The sequence below is a fragment of the Cebus imitator genome, unplaced genomic scaffold (assembly GCF_001604975.1).
Source record: "Cebus imitator isolate Cc_AM_T3 unplaced genomic scaffold, Cebus_imitator-1.0 Scaffold19, whole genome shotgun sequence".
Classification (NCBI taxonomy): domain Eukaryota; kingdom Metazoa; phylum Chordata; class Mammalia; order Primates; family Cebidae; genus Cebus; species Cebus imitator.
Genome location: NW_016107334.1, coordinates 9,527,395 through 9,547,075, shown reverse-complemented (window position 1 = coordinate 9,547,075; position 19,681 = coordinate 9,527,395). Strand labels below are relative to the sequence as shown.

General features: G+C 48.8%; 1 protein-coding gene across 5 annotated transcripts; it reads left to right on the top strand.

Annotated features, from left to right (window-relative positions):
- Window positions 1–10,683: 10,683 nt before the first annotated feature.
- LYSMD4 (LysM domain containing 4) lies at window positions 10,684–16,984 on the top strand. Of its 5 annotated transcripts, XR_001821795.2 has the most exons (4): window positions 10,687–10,775; window positions 12,408–12,688; window positions 13,187–13,212; window positions 14,657–15,123. XR_001821795.2 is itself a non-coding variant. In XM_017518694.2 (3 exons), the coding sequence occupies exons 2-3, from the start codon at window positions 12,413–12,415 to the stop codon at window positions 15,263–15,265; spliced, it is 885 nt and encodes a 294-aa protein (XP_017374183.1). In that variant the 5' UTR covers window positions 10,684–10,775; window positions 12,408–12,412; the 3' UTR covers window positions 15,266–16,984. The 5 variants fall into 5 exon arrangements, 4 of the variants coding, with proteins under 4 accessions (XP_017374183.1, XP_017374190.1, XP_017374198.1 ...); XM_017518694.2 differs by lacking the exon at window positions 13,187–13,212 and having other exon boundaries at window positions 10,684–10,775; window positions 14,657–16,984; XM_017518701.2 differs by lacking the exon at window positions 13,187–13,212 and having other exon boundaries at window positions 10,687–10,836; window positions 14,657–16,984.
- Window positions 16,985–19,681: the final 2,697 nt, after the last annotated feature.

Below are 19,681 nucleotides of genomic sequence, written 5' to 3'. Positions count from 1 at the left end.
GCAGCTCCCCAAATCCTGAAATACTGCACCAGATGCCTCAATTTCTTTCTACCTGCTGTGGACTAATGTCTGTGTCCTCTCTAAGTTCACATGTTGAAGCCTAACGCCCAATGGGATGGTGTCAGGAGGTGGGGCCCTTGGGGGTTGATTAGCTCATGAGGGTGCAGCCTTACAGTGGGATTAGTGTCCTTATCAGAAAAGACACAAAAGAGATGGTCTCTCCACCAGCTGGGGACACAGCAGGAAGGCGGCCATCTGCAAACCTTCACTAGGAAGCTCACTTTCACTAGACACCAGATCAGCCGGCACGTGGATCTTGGACTTTCAGGCTTTGGAACTATCAGAAATAAAGATCTGCTGTTCAAGCCGTGGGTCTATAGTGTTTTATTATGGCAGCCCGAGCCAAGGCCCCTAAGAGCTGCCCACTGCATCCCAGGGCACCACAGAGGTGACGGCTGTTCCACCTCCTTGCAGGAATGGCTTTGCACTGCTGGGCAGCAGGGCATCCAGCTCCAAACTCCTACTTTGGACTCAGCTTCCTGAGACACCCCCTGGTACCCACTGCCCTAGGACAGGTTCCGGGAGACAGGCTTGAGATAGAGACTTCTGACGAGACATTAATATGGGAATGCTCTTGGGACAAGGGAGGCAGGTTTAGGCATTTACATCAAAGTCCCAGCCCACAGGCAGGGTTGGAGCTGGAATGTCCTTCAGGTGTCCCTCACTGAGACAAAGGGACTGTATCTTTTTAGCCCTGTATCAAGCAGGCCTTCCATCCAGGCCATCCTCAGACAGTCCCCACGGGCAAGGCAGCTTCCTGGGCCGAGGGAAATCCCAAGGGAGGGACTGGGGCGTGTGGAGCCACTCTTGGCACTGGGGGAACAAGCTCCTTCTCTGAAGGTAGGGTCTGCATGGCACACCCCCGCATCCACTATAATTAGGTGGCTGCAAAATGAATGAGACAGAGAAATTGACACGCAGTATTGTTGGGTGAGAAAGACAAGACAGAAAAACCCCGAAGCTCCGAAAGCTCCCGGTGTGCCTGTGTCTGTCACATACCTGTGTTCACATGCAACCTCCCACTGCTGGTCATCTGACACTGCAACAGCACTGCCCTGGCCCTGCCATTCTGTGGGCCGGGCACCCGACGACAGCTTTGGCCCCTTCTCCCTCGCTGGGACTTCTTCTCCCTCTGCTGGGACTTCCTTCCACGAGAAATCTACGTGCCTCACTCCACTAAATCCCACCATCTTTGTTCACATGCCACTCATTGGTAACGCCTGTAATCCTAACACTTTGGTCAAATGCCATGCATCACTCACATCTGTAATCCTAACACTTTGGGAAGACAAGGCGGGAGGATGGCTTGAGCCCAGGCATTCAAGGCCAGCCTGGGCAATATAGTGAGATGCCATCTCTTTCCTGACTTCTAGAATACAACACCTTCCTCCCCCTCACCAGCTTTATTTTCCTCCATAGCATTTGTCACCATTGACATCATATATTTACTTACTTTTATTCCAATTTAAAAAATACTAAATGGGCTGGGTGCAGTGGCTCACACTTGTAATCCCAGCACTTTGGGAGGCTGAGGCAGGCAGATCATGAGGTCAGGAGTTCAAAACCAGCCTGGCCTACATGGTGAAACCCAGTCTCTACTAAAAATACAAAAAGTTGCCAGGCATGATGGTGGGTACCTGTAATCCCAGCTACCTGGGACGCTGAGGCACAAGAATCACTTGAACCCGGGAGGCAGAGGTTGCAGTGAGCCGAGGTTGCGCCACTGCACTCCAGCCTGAGTGACAGAGCAAGACTCTGTCTCAAAAACAAAGAAAGAAAGAAAGAAAGAAAGAAAGAGAGAGAGAGAGAGAGAGAGGGAGGGAGGAAGGAAGGAAGGAAGGAAGGAAGGAAGGAAGGAAGGAAGGAAGGAAGGAAGGAGCCAAGGGGATTAGAAAATGGGGGAGGAGGGGCGGGGAGGATTAGGAACTGAGTTTTTGCTCCTGAGTAGAACAGAGTGGAGGGATTAAGATGTGAGTACGAAAACTCTGAACACCCTGCCATGTATACAAAGGTCTGGTGGCTGTGTCTTTCTGGTGAAACCAATAAAGGAGACTCAGTTCCCCAAGAAGGTGGAGGTGGCAGAGCAGCCCAGGCTCCGGGGAAGGGAAGGGGGCAGGAGGAAGTCAGCCCAGGAAGGTGAGCCTCGTGGGGAGTCCAGGACACTCAGGTGGGGCTCTGGACTTCCCAAGTGGAGTCTTACTCAGGTCTGAAGGATGGCTCCAGGCGACATCTGCTGAGGACAGCTTGCCTGGTTCACCAACCTCCTGTTAGCAGGCACCTCCCCACACCCTGGCCCCGCGGACCATTGAATCTGACACAAAGCTGCAGACAAACAGGCTTAAAACTCACCTGACAAACCTGTTCCCAGATCAGAGCAGATGTGGGCCCCAGAAGAGCCCTGCGAACTACTTCCAGCTAGGTAAGTTAGGGCAGCGTCGAAGTCCAGGCTGCTCTTTCACAGCACCATAGACTGGGTGGCTTCGAAGCAACAGACATGAGTTTCTCAGTTCTGGAAGCTGGCAGTCTGAGACCAGGGCCAGCACGGCAAGGCCGTCTTCCAACAGCTAGCCACCTCTCACTGTGTCCTCACAAGGCAGAGAGAGGGTAAGAGGGCTCTTGGGAGTCCCTTTCACAGTGGTACTAATCCCATTCTTGAGGGATCTGCCCTCATGACCTAGTTACCTCCCAAAGACCCCACTTTTTTTTATTGTTTAAGACAGGGTCTCACTCTGTCACCCAGGCTGGAGTCCAGTGAGTTAGCCATCATATCTCACTGCAGACTCTAACTCCTGGGCTCAAGGCATGCTCCTGACTCAGCCTCCTGAGTAGCTGGGACCACAGGCACAGAGGCCGCACTTAATTTCATCACCGTGGGAGTTAGGATTTCAACATATTAATTTGAGGAGGAAACAAACATTCCATTCATTGCAGGTGGGGATGCATTTGTTTAATGAAAAATTAACTTCTATGCTTTTATTGTTTTCTCTTGATAATAATGAGAGCTAACATTCCCAGAGTGTTTACTGTATGCTAGGGAACTGTCAAACACTCAGCAGGCATCGTCCCATTTAACTGTCACAACAGCAGTGACTATCCCAGATCCCATTTCATAGATGAGAAAATTGAGGCTTGTAGAGAACACAGAATTTTCCCATAGACTAAAGGATGGCGCTGGATTCAAAGCTGAATGTTGAATGCCTGACTTCAGAAACTGGTTTTAACCGTGGGGCGGTATGCTACCTCTTTATAATAAGAGTACACACGTGCCATAGAGACAAGTTAAACAATGCAGACAAACAGACATAAGGCAATGAAAGTCATCTCGCAGTAGACATCATGAACTTTACGACGCTCTGGATGTCTGTGGGTGACGCTGCAGGGTTTTCCTTCCTCACTTCATTTTCTAGATATTTTTATTTTCATTTAAAATTTTTTTTATTTCTTTTTTTCTCTTTAAGCCAGGGTCTCACTCTGTCACCCAGGCTAGAGTGCAGTGGCTTGATCACAGCTCACTGCAGCCTAACTTCCTGGGTTCAAGCTGGACCTACAAATGCGTACCCCTATGCCTGACTAATTTTTGTAATTTTTTTTTAGAGATAGGGTCTCATTATGTTGCCCAGGCTGGTCTTGAACTCCTGCCTAGGCCTCTGAAAGTGCTGGGATTACAGGTGTAATCCACCTAGAGATTTTTTTTTTTTTTTTTTTTGAGACAGAGTCTCACTCTGTTGCCCAGGCTGGAGTGCAGTTGGCACGATCACTGCTCACTGCAACCTCCGCTCCCCAGCTTCAAGTGATTCTCCTGCCTTAGCCTCCCAAGTAGCTAAGACTACAGGTGTGCACCACCACAGGCAGCTAATTTTTGTATTTTTAGTAGAGATAATGTTTCACTTTGTTGGCCAGGATGGTCTTGATCTCTTGACCTTGTGATCTGCCCACCTCAGCCTCCCAAAGTTCTGGGATTACAGGAATGAGCGACCCCACCTGGCTGAGATTTTTAAAACAGTATTTTTTGTTCATACACATCTTTCCATGTCAATAACTATGTATGAGATTGTTTTCAATAAGCATACTTGATTCCATTTAATAAATGAGTTTAATGAACTCAATCTAATCTCCCACTGTTGGACATTTTGAGTTTTTCCACCATTTCTCACCATTAAGAACAGTCTCACAGCTAAATCTTTTTACATGTCCTAATTGCTTCCTTGGTAGACACCTAAATGTGGCAGGTCAGAATCAAACAATATGAACATTTTAGAAATTACGACTATATAATGCTACAAACATCCCAAATTTACACGCCCACGAGAGTGTCTGAGAGCAAGCACACTCCTCACGTGCACGGCCAAGTTCACTATCATCCTTCAGGTCTGACTTTTTCCAAGTCTGTAGGCTATAAAGAATATCTTATCATTTTTTGAATTTCTATTTACTTGACCATCTGTAAAACCAAGAGTTTTTTTCTATATATTTTTCTTTAGTGAATTTTTGCATCATTTGGTAATTTTTCTATAAAGTGATTTTTTTATTGAGATCTGTATGCCTTTTATAGATTAAGGATATCAACATGTCAAAGATAGCAAATATTTTTACCTAATTTGCCGTTTGCCCTTTAAATTTTTAGTAATTGTTTTGCTGTACCAAATACAGTGCATTTCCTATTTTCTTCTTTCCACTGCTCTCCCATGAATTCCGGAAGCTGGCAATGTGTTTGGAGCTATGAGTGCTCATACTCATAGCCATGTTGCCTCCAAGGACTTCACTCCTCACAATGACCGACAACAAGTAGAAGTCAGAAAGTTTTGTTCTTTCCATGCCATGGAAATGAAACTTCCACTGGCACCAACCAATGGATTTTCCTGAGTTGTTAGAGAACTCACAACTTAAGGAACCAAATCCAGACTACAAGACACTGCAGAGCAGGGATGGCAAATCAGTATCACCTCCCTTGACAATATTGGTTGATTGGTCATGGCTGTTTTGGATATTGCCAGCCATCTGGACCTCTGCAATGAACTGGCAAAGTCTGCTGGGGGGCCACGGGGAGCAGTAGCCAGACACACAATCCATGGGCAAATTATCTGCATTAGTCCGTTCTCACATTGCTATAAAGAGCTACCTTTGACTGGAGTTCATGAAGAAAAGAGATTTAATTGACTCATGGTTCTACAGGCTTGACAGGAAGCATGACTGGGAGGCCTCAGAAAACTTACAATCATGGCAGAAGGTGAAGGAAGCAAGCACCGTCTTCACATGGCAGCAGGAGACAGAGAGAGTGAGGGGAACGTTTAAACCATCACATCTCACGACAGCTCACACCATCATGAGAACAGCACAGGAAAAATCTGCCCCCATAATCCAATCACCTCCTACCAGATTCCTCCCCCAACACTGGGAATGACAATTCAACAAGAGATTTGGGTGGGGACGCAGAGCCAAACCATACCACTGTCACAGAGAGAGGTGCAGGGTGTGTCCAGGAGGGGAGGAATGTTTCTAATAATTGCGCTGTGACAACAGGCATGTCCTGGGATTGTTCTAGACAGAAAGACTGTATGGTCACCCCAAGCATAGGGAACAACAGAGTAGCAGTAGGAAACCAATGTCCAGAGGGCTTATGGGACTGTCAGGGTCACACAGCTGCTGAATGCAGAGCTGGCTTTGGACTCAGCTCATCTCCCAACATGCTAACGTGCTGTGCAGCCTCAGGCAGGTGCCCCCATGTCTCTGGGTCTTCAATTCCTCTCTCTAAAACGGGAAGGTGGAGCTTAAGAAATTCTAATGACTTTGATAACGCAGGTCTCCGCTCTCCACCCACTGGACTTGTCAAACATTTTGTAAACGTCAGCCACTCAGCACCTACTCGCATTCTTCTCTCCCTGCCCTTCCTAGGGCTCCAAGGGAGGTCAGGCACAGGGATGAGGTGACACAGCTTTGGCATCTGGGTAGGCATGTCTGCTTGTGCAGGTTTAGTCACAGCTTTCTTGGGGCCACAGTAGCCAAGTCCTTGGTGGACACGACCCTGGCACACTTCAGTGGAGAGGTCATGTCACTCTAACACTTCTCATCTGGCCTCAGGAAACTCAGGCCAGAGAAACTGTAACTCAGCCAGTCAAGCCAAGGCCTGGGGAGAAAACCTGAGGATGTTTCTGGGGGAAATGTTGACCAGGTTAGCAGGCTTTCTGGATGGGGCTGAGGCAGCAGGGAAAGCAAAAATGAGCCCTGATCAGAAGCGTTCACAAGATTGGGGCTATGGAGCCACAGTCTGGGCTTTTCTCCTGTCTCTTGTTCTTGCTAGCTATGACATCTTGAGCAAGTAACTAAGTCTTTGTGCCTAAGCATGTAAGTTAGGAACTTATTTGGTTGCTACTAACAAAGATCTTAACAGCATCTTAAACATGGGGACATTTCCACCATTCTGCTCTGCCATTCTTCCTTAGCACATAGATTTCACCTCATGGTCCAAGATGACTGCATATGCTCTGGCCATCACATCTTTATTCCGGGCAGCAGAGAGGCAGAGAGAATAAAAAGGCACTCATATTCAGAGCTTTTCCAGATGTCCCCCTTTTAAGGACTTTTTCAGCAGTCCCCTTCACATTTTCTTTTATCTCATTGTCTAGAACTTATTCATATGGGTACATCCCACTGCAAGGAAGGCTGATATGTGGTCTTGGCTTGGCATACTGATGCCCCCAATAATATTGGGGTTCTGTTTCTAAAGGAAAAGATGAGAGTTGATACTGGGTGGCAAACTTGGAATTTCTCCCCTAGGCAATTTTTCCATCTATAAGTTCAGATTTATAACAGTTCCTACCTCATACGGGTGTTGTATTCAGTTAAGGACTCAATAAACATTAGCTAAATTACTGCACATCAGGAGAAAATGAAATGCAAAAGGTAAGTAATGTTGGCATTACTAGGAGCATCATCTGGATATCACAGACTCCGGAATCCCTAAACCACACTTTAAGAACTGCTGCCTTGACAATCACTGAATTCTGGGGCAGTCTGCTGGACAAGTCCTTGTATGACCTTGAAAGGACAGCCATCCTTTTGCCTTTACCAAGTTGGTGTAATTTTTGCTGACACACACAACCTTGTTTCCTTGGAAGGCCTTGCACCATCTGTAATGACCTTTTCTGTGTATGTCTTTGATTTTCCATCTTCCTTCTGGCAATGTAAGGCCATGAGGCCTTAGCCTTATAGAGCCAATCAAAGTTGACCTTATAGCTTTGTCCACCACTTATAGAGCCAATCGAAGTTTTCCTTATAGCTTTGCCTCAGTGCCCAGCACATGGAAGGAGTGTCACAGACATAAGCTTGACAGTGCTGAACTCTACCCAAGACTTGTGCTCCTGGAGAACAGTGGAGTCTAAGAAATTCCTCCAACTGGCCAGGTGCGGTGGCTCATGCCTATAATCCTAGCACTTTGGGAGGCCAAGGCGGGCAGATTACCTGAGGTCAGGACTTTGAGACCATCCTGGCCAACATGGTAAAACCCCACCTCTACTAAAAATACAAAAATTAGCCAGGCACGGTGGCACACGTCTGTAATCCCAGCTACTCAGGAGGCTGAGGCAGGAGAATTGCTTGAACCTGGGAGGCGGAGGCTGCAGTGAGCTGAGATTGTGCCATTGCACTCCAGCCTCAGTGACAGAGCAAGACTCCATCTCAAGAAAAGAAAAGAAAAAAGAAATTCCTCCACCCTTTGTGTTCTAGAAGACACCTACTACAAAGAACCCTCCTTCTTCATATGACTTAGGTAAGACTCACAAATGCCCTCCTGGTTTACCTATGACAAGGCCAGCCTCACACCCTCCAAATTCCCTTTTTTTTTCTCATAAATAATTAGTGGAACTGCCTGACCCCAGTGATCAATGGGAACAAAACGCTCACTAACCAAACATTGATTAGGCTTCTCTCTTCCCCTAGCCCACTTAGTAAACCTGGGCTCACAGCCTGAGCATAAGCTCTTCCTGAGGCCCGGCTGGCCCCAGGTGGAACGCTCTCTGATCTACTCCCAGATCCCACCACCCTCTCATCCCACTTCCCCACACCATGCTCTTTCTAGCTTTGTTTACTCTTCGCTGTGAAAGGAGAACTCTAACTCTTGAGACGTTGCAGAGCTTATGGCCAGCAGTTCTCCCCATGGCAACAGTCCCTCCCTCCACCTCGAAATAATCTTTTGGAATAAACTTTATCCTTACTAAGTATGGATTTGTTTCTGATTGGACACAGTGGATGAATGAGACAACCATAACTGATCAGAGAGCAGCAATACTAATCCAGCTTTGCAAATTCTGTTGTGACTTCTCTTGCCATTAGACACACTTTGAAATTCTGACTCTTGGATTTGCCAAACCCACCAGGCCATGGCCAGGCACCTTGGGCCCAAAGTACAGCTGATGGCTGACAGCCAGGCCTCCAGAATAGACATATTAGGATTTTGGTGCTCTCAACTAAGGACTTTAGTCCTTTGTCAGGATGCATTTATTTTCCCCCAGGTAATATGCTTTTTAATTTTGGTTTCCCTCCCTGTACCCTGGGTCAGATCACAGAACAGCTCTCCTACCGAGCCAATATGGAATGAGCACTTCTAGATGCCGCCACTCAGCTGGGCCCTGGAAGTTACATGGGGACAGGAGGATCCTGGCAATAAATGACAAGTAAGTGAACTGGGACATACTATGAAGAAACCATGTTCTCACAGAGCACCAAGGGAGCATCTACATATACCCAGTGGACAGCGGAGGACTCACTGAGAAGACAGCTTACTTTGAGGCCTGAGGCTCAGACAGTCCAGTAATGCGAGTGGTCTGTAAGAAGGAGCCTTGAAGCCTGTATTAGTCAGGTTCTCCAGAGAGACAGAACCAATAGGAGACACCTATCTATCTATAGATGGATAGTCAAGTCCTCTACAGAGAGAACCGATAGGAGATACCTATCTATCCATCCATCTACCTACCTACCTACTGATAGAAGATTATCTATCTATATCTATCTATCACCTATCTTTCTAATCTATCTGTTGATGGCTAGGAGATATCCCTATCCATCTATCTATACATATAAATATTTATATCTACTCATATAGAGAGAGAATGAGAGCGAGGGGAGGAGAACTGGCTCCTGCGATCACGGAGACTGCAGGTCCCAGGACAGGCAGTCTGGAAACTGGGGACCTTGGGATGCAGATGATATGGCTCAGTGCAGGTCCAAAAACATCAGAACCGGGGAAGTTGACGATGCTGCTCTCATTCCAAGGCCAGAGTCCTGAGAACCCTGGGGGTTAGGGGAGGGTGTGTACATCCTGGAGTCCAGACCATTTTGGGCTTTGTCCACAGAGATTAAGAATTTGACTTTTGGTTTAAGTGGGTATATTAGTCTGTTTTCACGCTGCTGATAAACACATACCCAAGACTGGGCAAAACAAAGAGACTTAATGGACTCACAGTTCCAGGTGGCTGGGGAGGCCTCACAATAATGGCTGAAGGTGAAAGGTGTGTCTCACATAGCAGCAGACAGGAGAAGAGAGCTTGTTCAGGGAAACTCCCCTTTATAAAACCATCTACTGAGACTTATTCACTATCAGGAGAACAGCACAGAAAACACCCACCCCCATGACTCAATCACCTCCCGCTGGGTCCCTCCCACAACACGTGGGAATTGTGGGAGCTACAATTCCATGAGTTCTGAGTGGGGACACAGCCAAGCCACATCAGTGGGAAAGGGTTTGTAAGATCTTGTTTTAATGTTTTCTCTGTTGTTTATCTGATTGCAAGTGAGGATTCACATCTTCAGCCTGTGGACCATTTGCATTGTTTGCTGAATTATCCGCTCTGTTCTCTCCCCACTTGTCTACTGAGGTCTTAGCATCTTTCTTTTTCATATGAAGTCTCTCTCAGTGAAGGAATTTAATCCTTTGTTGAGTTTCTTTTCCCCTGGTTATCTGCTTTTCAATTTTGGTTTTCCGTTTTAAGTAGAAGCTCTAAACTTTGTGCCTTAATGTGTGAGAATTCTTCCATCACTTTTAATCTTAAGAAATCCTTGGCCATCCGACATTTGATAAACATGACTTAAGTTTTCTTGGTCCCGGTTGACAGGATCCATGTGTTTTCTTCTCGGGGTGGGGCAATGCCTCCCTGGTGAGGCCCTCAAAGGCCCAGGAGCGCAGATCCCACCGCAGAAAGACCCCTTGCCCATCTGAGCCCAGCCAACGGCCCCTTCCCTGCAGGAGGGCGCAGAGGACCCCATGCTACTGGAGTCCTCCCCGAGCCACAGCTACAGATTATTACCCACAGGCGGGGTCAAAGGCCTCTTTATAGGCGAGAAAGCCCCGGCTCAGCAGAAAGCCGCCCACTTTGGGAGGGAGGAGCTGAAGTGCTTCGCTGCCCCAACAGACGCGAAAACAAGTCAGGGCCCGCGGCGTAGCCCTGGTAGGCGGGTGGGCGGGGCGAGGGCCAAGTCAGGGCTGCGGAGCCCCGGCCCGCCCCGGCCCCGCCCTAAGCCCCGCCCCGGGCCCTGTGGTCCCGGGAAGAGCCCTCCGCGCAGCCCGGCTCGCTCCAGTGCCCGCCCACCGTTGATTTCATTGGTTGCCTCGCCAGTCCCGCCCCCAGCTGATATTCGCAGCCAATCCGCAGGCGCGGCGGCGTGTCGTGGGTCGTGGGTCGTGGGTCGCGGGTCGCGGGTCGCGGCGGAGGCTGGGCGCTGAGGTACCGGGGCCTGGACTAGGGGGACCGCGGTCTGGCTGCGGAGCCGCGCGGGCTCATGGCGGCACGGCAGCCTGGCCTCGCTGGTCGGTTCGCGGGCGGGCCGTCCCTCCCCGGGCTCCTAGGGGACCCTCCAGCTGGAGGGGCGGTGACCGTGACTGTCGAGGGCTCGCCCCAGGTGGCTAGGGTTGGGGGTCAGAGGTCCTGCCTTGTGGAGTGTTAGGGCCCTGCCCGTGGAACCCTAGGGCCGGGCCGCGCCCCGTTTTCCTGTCAGCTCCTTTAGAGGCGCCCCATCCTTTCGCATTAGGGACTCGGAGGGAAGCGGGCCTGAGAGCGGCTGCTGCCCCCGAGCTCGGACGCGAAGGCCGGCCCCGTCCCCGGGATGCCGCCGAGGTCCTGCAGTTGACCCGCAGCCCCTGGAGAACGGCCGGCCGCCTCCCTCCTCCGGGCGGGCTCAGGAGTGCGCGGGGCGGGGTGTGGCCCGGTGGCCCCCGAGGGCGCGGGCGGTGAGTAGGGGTCGCGCAGGGGCCACAGGCTGTCCCCGAGTGGGCTGCTCCCGTGTGGCTCCGAAGCCAGCTGTTTTTGAGGTTGTCATTCCGCGTGCTTGAGATTTCCTTTCTGGAATCTCACCCGAACAGTTTGGAGCGGGGAACGGGGGTATCGTGGCTTTGGCGGTTGACTCAAGGTGAAAATAAAAACCAGACGCGGGGATGCAGTGAACGCAGAGTGACCCGTGAGCAAACTGGGCGGTTTTCTCCGGTTGACAGGCGTTCTTTCCCCGCTAGCTGGCCCCACTACGCAGAGTGAAACTGTGTCAGAGTAAGAGCAGTTTAGTCCCATAGCTCTCAGCAAGTGTCCTCAGCACCGACCTTCTTAGTGAAGATACTTTGCAAGGTGTAAAGTATTGAATAAAAAATTACTGTGCAGAGGCTCTGAGTTGAAGATTCTCAGTGCACAGAGGCTGGCAGCAGCCCTTACTTTCCATTGCAGGGATCTCAACGACTTCTTTACTACCCTGAGACCAAAAGCAGCTGTTTCTTTACATATGTGGGTTTTGGGAAGATGGCTACGGATGAGGAATCGGGGCAGGAGAAAGGAATTCTTTTGTTTTCTGCATGAAATGGATGCAATTAGAAAAAACAATGAAGAGTTTTGACTCTGTCTTCTTCTATCTCAGCCAGCGTAAGCACATTATTTTTTTTTCTTTTCGTTTTNTTTTTTGAGATGGAGTTTTGCCCTTGTCACCCAGGCTGGAGTGCAATGGCGCCATCTTGACTCACCACAACATCTGCTTCCTGGGTTCAAGCGATTCTCCTGCCTCAGCCTCCAGAGTAGCTGGGATTACGGGCTTGTGCCACCATGCCCGGCTAATTTTGTATTTTTGGTAGAGAAGGGTTTTCTCCATGTTGGTCAGGCTGGTCTCGAACTTCCGACCTCAGGTCATCCGCCAGCCTCCACCTCCCGAAGTGCTGGGATCCCGGCCGCACATTCTTTTTTCTACTGATGGTATTTGTTGAGTATTTTCAGTGATTAGGGAAAGGAATACTCTCTAACAACAAGACACTTCTTTTTAAACAAGGTGGTGGAGGGATAATGATGTCTTATGTGGAATTAACCCTCGGGTTTGGTTTTCAGTGAACATGAGGCACAAGGAAGTGTCAGCCAAGACCTTCCAAGGCCCAGCTGTTGTCTGTCGGACTCCGACCAGCCACGTATACATGTTTAAGAATGGGGACTCAGGGGACTCCTCTGAGGAAGAGTCACACTGTACGGTTCTGCGGCCCCGGGGCAAGGAGCGCCAGAAGAGCGGTGTCTACCATCCTCATCAGGCAGGCGCAGGCGACGTAGTCCTGCTGCAGCGGGAGCTGGCCCAGGAGGACAGCCTCAACAAGCTGGCTCTGCAGTACGGCTGCAAAGTAAGACACCCCTGAGGTGCTCTGCCCCACTTGGCTTCCAGGAACACAGGGAACTCACTGCAGGGTGGGGGTCCTTGTTGCCCTCCTTCACCCTGCCAGGAGTGGCCTGCTCTAGCAGCCAAGGACTCCCCTATGCAGCCAGAATTGGAAGGCAGGTGGGAGTACCTTTAGTTCCAAACTCTGGCCCCCAAAGACCGAGGGTTACTGCATCTCCTTCTCTGCAGGGGACTTCTCTTCCCCTTTTCTCCGCACTGAAATTCTGAACCCTTTTTTTCTTTCGAGCACATTTCATTTTGGACCTAATGGGGCTGGAGATGGCAGGCAGAATTATCCCAGTTTCTATGGCATGCTTGCTTTTCTTGCCACTTTTATGTTTTCTGAACCTTTCTTGGTGGTAGCTGATTGGTAAAAATTTACCTTCTCTCTTTTAGAACTGCATGATCTCTTGTATGCTGTGTATCTATATAACCCTGTTTTTCTCTTTAATTATGTTTTTAGCATTCAGAGTGATTAACAATGGCCAAGTAAGTAGGAAAGTATTTATAGAATTGCTGCATTTTCTCCTAGATTATAACTATTTTGCTAACACCGTGTGACAAATTTCTATGGCCTTCTCTAAGGGTATATAAGCTACTTAATTAAAAAAATCTTTTGCTCCTACAAGTGTCTTATCTAACAAGGTCCAAATGTGTAAAACATATTGTGTGGGGTGTTGCAATCCTTCCCAGGGAAATAAACAGGTTGGTCTCCAGGGACACATAGTCGTGTTTAAATTGTGCTGACATTTATATTTGGCTGTGATAAGCAGCTTCTGTAGGCACACTGTATGGTTTATAGAACATAGGTTGAAAAATGAAGCCTGTCCTAGAAAGACTGGAATAGATGCAGTAGGCTTCTTGGTTTGGTGATGTCTAAATCTGTAAAGAATATATAAATTCTTTGATAAGTGATTAGTTTTCCTACTTGAAGTAAATAAATTTGCTCTTAGTGTATTAAGGACAGAGACAGAAAGAGCTCAAGGGTGTCATGCATTAGTTTCAGGACATAATAAATTAAAAAATGCCCCCACCCTGATTCAATTGTGATAACAGCAGTTACTAAACAAGGTAATGGAAATGACTGATTTGGACGAGATCTGTTGGCTGTATTCACTTTCTAGTTTAAGTGAACTTATGACTTAAAAGTTTAGAGTTCATCTCTGATGCTTTTGGAAAGTTTTCAAACATTAGTTTGAGGGAGGAGTTACCCTTTGACTTAAAATTTTCCCTACTTCTTAAATCTTAGTGTTTGATTATGAGAGGAGTTTGTCATGAACTTCATGCTACTGATAAAACTCACAGCATTATTCCTTTCTCCTGACAGTTAAATGCATTAGCCGTAGGACACTTTTATTTAAAAAATAAATAAGTTAATAGGCCCCACAGTGTTTCTGGGAAAGAATATGCTACGGGCTTATCTCTCAACTTTATTACTGGTAAACTGGATTCTGAGTGTGTCTGCAGAGCTGGCTGAGGCTGTGTTTGGTGAATGTTAACATCTCGCAGCTACTTCGTTCTGGCATGAGGGAAGTCAGGCAGATGGGGGCACTGTTGCCTCAAAGTTAAAGGTGGAAACAGCTGCAGCATGCATGTTAGTGCCATGGTGGTTTCAGCTAAAAGCGTTTTGTTGCAGTCACGCTTTAAACAGCTTAAGAAAGATCTCTTCTTTCAAAACTGATCTTAAATTGTTCAAAATTGTAAATCTAGGAATATCTGATTATTAAACTATATATTAAGGCTGAGTAAAAGCCAACAAGCAAAATTTCAGCCTCAACTAACTTCATGTATAGGTGCAGTTTTTCAGTCTTCATCAGATTCTTAAGTGAAGTGGGCTTGAATCATCCGCCAGAAAGATTAAGAGCCACTTTTTGGAATGTTATTTTTAAGGAGCTTCGCATATTTTGTGATGTATGTCTTCATGCTTTCCTAGGTGGCAGATATCAAGAAAGCCAACAACTTCATCAGAGAACAAGACTTATATGCTTTGAAATCTATTAAAATTCCAGTGAAAAACCATGGGATCCTAACAGAGACCCACAAAGAACTAAAACCCCTTCTGAGCCCATCTTCCGAGACCAGAGTGACAGTGGAACTGCCAGACGCAGACAGAGCAGCCACAGGCACTGATGCCCAGGCCAGCCAACTGACAGATTTCTTTAAGGGGATTGACCAGAATATTGAGCGTGCAGTGCAGTCAGAAATCTTTTTACATGAAAGTTACTGCAAAGATGCCTCCCATCAGCCACTGCTCCCAGCTCCTCCGAAGACGCCAATGAATGGTGCAGATTGTGGCATTCAGTGGTGGAATGCTGTTTTCATTATGCTTCTAATTGGGATTGTCTTGCCTGTCTTTTATTTGGTCTATTTTACAATACAAGCTAGTGGTGAGACCCTTAATAGTTTGAACACAACTGTTGTCCCCAATGGCTCGATGGCAGTGGGTACCGTTCCAGGGCAAGCCCCCAGACTAGCAGTTCCAGTGCCAACCATCACGTCTGCAGCCAGCCGGTTCAGTCAGACCACCCAGGCCGGGAACTGAGCTTTGCTGAAGAATCGGCCCAGCTTTAGTAGTTGGCTGTTGCTGTGTATCCGCTGTCATTGGCGATATCCTAGGGGTGCTGCGTTTTGTTTCCTGGCAAGGATGGACACTTTTCAGAAGTCATTCAGTATTCCCGATTGCACTGGCCCTGCGAATGGCCTTGCCCAGTCTAAGCCTGCAGGATCTAAAACAGCAGCGACCTCAGCCTTTATCCAGAGAGGTGCCGCAAGAGAGCAATTTCCATGCGACAGATGGCCATTTCTTGAAGACATTTAGTGGACTGGCCATGTGTTCATAGCACTGTGTGGACCCCCAAGTTGGACATGCTTGGAGGGAGAGAAGTGGCCTCCGTCAAGGGACCTGCAGTGTGAGAGCACAGGTCACCTGGCTGTCGCAGTGTCCTCACTTGCTGTGGAGTGGGGATTGGCTCTGAGGAGGAGTGTTCTCTGTCTCCCTGGCAAAGGTGCTATGGAATACTCCTGGCATGTCACCTTCTTTTTAGAGAGTGACAGTTACAGTTGTAACAAACCTACTTCATATTGGCCTGCTCAGTTAGCCTTTTTGAGGCAATGCCATTTCTAGAGTTGAAAAGCCCTCAACCCAAACTGCTGCACTGGTGAGTAAAGGGCAGTCCCTCCTGTCCTTTTACAGCTGCTTAGTGTGACACATAGGCACCCCAGGCCGAGCACACACTGAGCTGTGCCCAGTTCTTCAGGAGCCTTCCCGCAGTGTGGCTCCCTGGATTCTCCCAGTTGGCCTTCTTGGAAGGGGCTGTTGCTGGCCAGCGTTTGGAGGGGAGGATGAGTGCCTGTCACTGAGGCTCCACCGTGGGTGGCGTCTGAAGCTGGGCAGTCGCCAGGTTTGTGCTGAGAGCCACAGCCCCTGTGTGCACCTAACATGGGGCGCTCCTGCTGCTGCTTCCCTGGCTCGGTTCTTCGGAGCTCCAGAGCAAGAGGGCTGCTTAGTCCTTTTTCTCTGGGTGACATCCTAGAATAACACTATAGGCAATGTAGGTCACAACATTATAAGACCGAAGGCTTGATGGAGGGGCTAGAGGTGGCCCTTGTTGTGAAAGTCAATCAGAACACCTGAGGGAGGAAGGGGTCTGCAGTTTTCCAGGCCCTTCTTGCTGCCAAGGCAGCCGTGGTGCTGTGGACCAGGCTGGGATTGCTGGTCAGAGGCTGCTTGTGAGCTGGTCACGCCCTGTGTGGGATAGAAAGGTGGGAGGTGCTCGGGTGGCTGCTGGCCCAGCCTCCAGGAGTTCTGGACAGGAGGCAGACACTGCCCAGATGCTGGGTGGAGGGACAGCGATGGCCTTTGACACATGAGGCGTGGAGAGAGGTTTCAAAGGTCTCATGGAAGAGTGATTTCCGGTTTCTCTCCTTTCAGTTATATGTGTGGAAAACAGCTGGCCCGGGTTCCATTAGCAAATTTAAATCATCCTTAGTATTGAATTAAGAGACCAGAATGATCTTCAGGATTAGAAGAACTTCTGAATCTTTGCAGTAGGAAATGTTTTGATATGCAAGTGCTTTTCCAGCCAAACGTCTGTGCTCTCCATGTCACTGAGGGCCACAGTTTTCTCTGACATCTGTCACTGTCACTTCACCAGGTAGGCCTTGGAGTCCCATGGCAAAATCACTTTTGTCAGACCAAGAATGAATGTATCCTTTACTTTTCTCAAATGGAATAAAATCATTTCTTCTGTGAAGGAAAATTTATTTCCCCTTTTTATGTTATTTTCATTTTTTTGGAGACAGAGTCTCTATCCCCCAGGCTGGAGTGCAATAGTGCGATCTCAGCTCACTGCACCCTCCACCTTCAGGGTTCAAGTGATTCTCCTGCCTCAGCCTCCTGAGTCACACATCACCACGCCCAGCTAATTTTTTATTTTTAGTAGAGATGGGGTTTCACCATGTTGGCTAGGCTGATCTTGAACTCCTGACCTCAGGTTATCTGCCCACCTTGGCCTCCCAAAGTGCTAGGATTACAGACGTGAGCCACTGCACCTGCCCCCCACCTTTTAAAATTTAGGGATTAATAATTTAGCATTAAACGATGTGGGATGCTGCTGGAGAAGATGGGAGGTGCCTGTCAGGAGTGAGGCCTGTGCCTGTCCCTGTACCTGGTCACCTGCTCAGGATTTGTGCTGTGCCCAAGGTTACCTAGACAGGGGCGGGACAAAGTGGTAACCAGTGCTCTATGGCTGACTGATTGCTGACTGGTCTGTATACAGGGTTTAACATTGCTTTATTAGGTGTACCTACAAAATACCATGATACTTCCTGTTCCTTATTTTACTACGTTCTCGGTGTCTTTGGGAAGTGAATATTTTACAGAAATAATTTGCTTCCTAGTCTCCAGTCTTTTTGTTTCAACTATAGTGCTTCGTGTTGAAGCCCAAAGAATCCCCATTGTCAAGCAAATAAAGATTTAATTTTACTCTGGAGAGACAAAGCTGCCGATGTAGCAGGGTAACCAGAACTGCCACGGTCCAGCAGAGGTGAGGAAGGTGTGGCCTGGCCTAGGAGTGTGTTGGGGGATGGTCAAGCTCCACCAAGCAAGGCCTTCGGGGCTGCAGTGGGTAGAGTGTGGAGGGGAGGGTGGGAGATGTGCCTGAAGTCATGGGATTAAGAAAGCCACTTGGGGCTGGTGTAGCGGCTCATGCCTGTAATCCCAACACTTTGGGAGGCCGAGGCAGGTGGATCACTGGAGGTCAGGAGTTTGAGACCAGCCTGGCCAACATGGTGAAACCCCATCTCTACTAAAAATACAAAAATTAGCTGGCGTGGTGGTGCGGGACTACAATCCCAGCTACTTGGGAGGCTGACATAGGAGAATGGCTTGAACCCAAGGGGCAGAGGTTGCAGTGAGCTGAGATTGGGCTGAGATCTGGGAGACAAAGCAAGACTCAGGGAAAAAAAAAACACTGGAGACAGCAGAAGCCTGGGCTCCGCTGTAGGAAAGGCCCACAGAGCCATGACCATTTCTCTTCAGGAAAGACTGGGCTGCAACCCCAGGAGCAACAATCAGATAAGCTCTGGTGCTCCCTGGATGCCAGAGTGCTCCAAGAGCTTTTACGCCCACTCACTTCACCCTCACTGCCTTCCCACGAGCCAGGCACTTCTACCCTCATTTTAAAGATGGAAAAAGCAAGCTGCCTATGACCACACAGCTGGTAAACGGTAAACGGGGGTGCTTGGGAGCCTGTGCTCCTAACTCTCTTAACCCCTTTCTGCCCTGCCACCTGCTTGACAGTTACTGTGGGCCTTGGGGTAGGGCACCTATGGCATGATCCAGGCTCACGGAACATGGGGGATGCTCGAGGTCTCCCAGGCAGGGCTTCACGAGGGGACAGCAGACAGAAAATATTGACTGGCCCCCCTGGGGTACTGGCCTCGCAGTGATAAGAAAAGTTAGACCCATTGCCTGAATTGCAGTAACTAGAATCGGCATTTATCTGCCCATTTTCTTAGTGCAGAATCAACTAGATTTAGCCGCTGAGCCAGTGAACCAGCTCCTTTGACTTTGAGAAACAAAGTGACAGGAGAGCCTCCCGTAGCTGCTTCCCTCCTAGCACTTAACGCCTTGGGACAGCTCCTCCAAGCTTATTTCCAGAGGCGGGGTATGGCCTCACGCCAGGCAGGGAAGGAGCTGGGGAGAGTGTGGATAGCATCCACTTTGCCTGTTCTCCACGTTTGGTTCAGAGGAGCTGCTCCAAGGACAGGTACCCTCCCTGCTCCTGCACTGCCAATCAGCCCCCACTGCCCCTGGAAAGACCAGTGTGGTGACAAAGTACAGTTCCAACCTGTGACTTGTACTCCTTCCCGTTCCTGCTCAAAACCTGCAGAGAGACTGCCACCACGGTGCCAGCAAGAAGGCAGGGAGTCCTACCACAACCTGGGGGAGACTTTCCCGTGTCTTTGGAAAACATGGGTTATTGTACATCACCATTTCACTACCCTGAATAAGGAACAAGTGCCACTTTCCATCTGCTCATCCATAACCTTCCAGAACACCAATTACACCAAGAGGTGATGGGATAACATGACACGGCCCCTGCCCTCAAGGTGCTTATAATCCAGTGGGATAAGACCTACGCTAGGGCCAGGCACAGTGGCTCATGCCTGTAATCCCAGCACTTTGGAAGGCTGAGGAAGGCGGACTGCTTGAGCCCAGGAGTTTGAGACCAGCCTGGGCAACATGGTGACACCCTGTCTGTACCGAAAAATTACAAAAATTAGCCAGGCGCAGTAGTGTGCACCTGTAGTCCCAGCTACTTGGGAGGCTGAGGTGGGAGGATAGCTTGAGTCTGGGAGATAGAGATTAGAGTGAGCTGATACTGTGTTGCTGCACTCCAGCCTGGGCATCAGAGCCAAACCCTGTCTCAGGAGAAATGATAATTTTTTTTTAAAG

Bases quoted from the DNA above. Each gene is read 5' to 3' on its own strand.
- LYSMD4 (XM_017518687.2), top strand. The intron at 12,689-14,656 runs GTAAGACACCCC...ATGCTTTCCTAG, and splicing joins CTCTGCAGTACGGCTGCAAA to GTGGCAGATATCAAGAAAGC.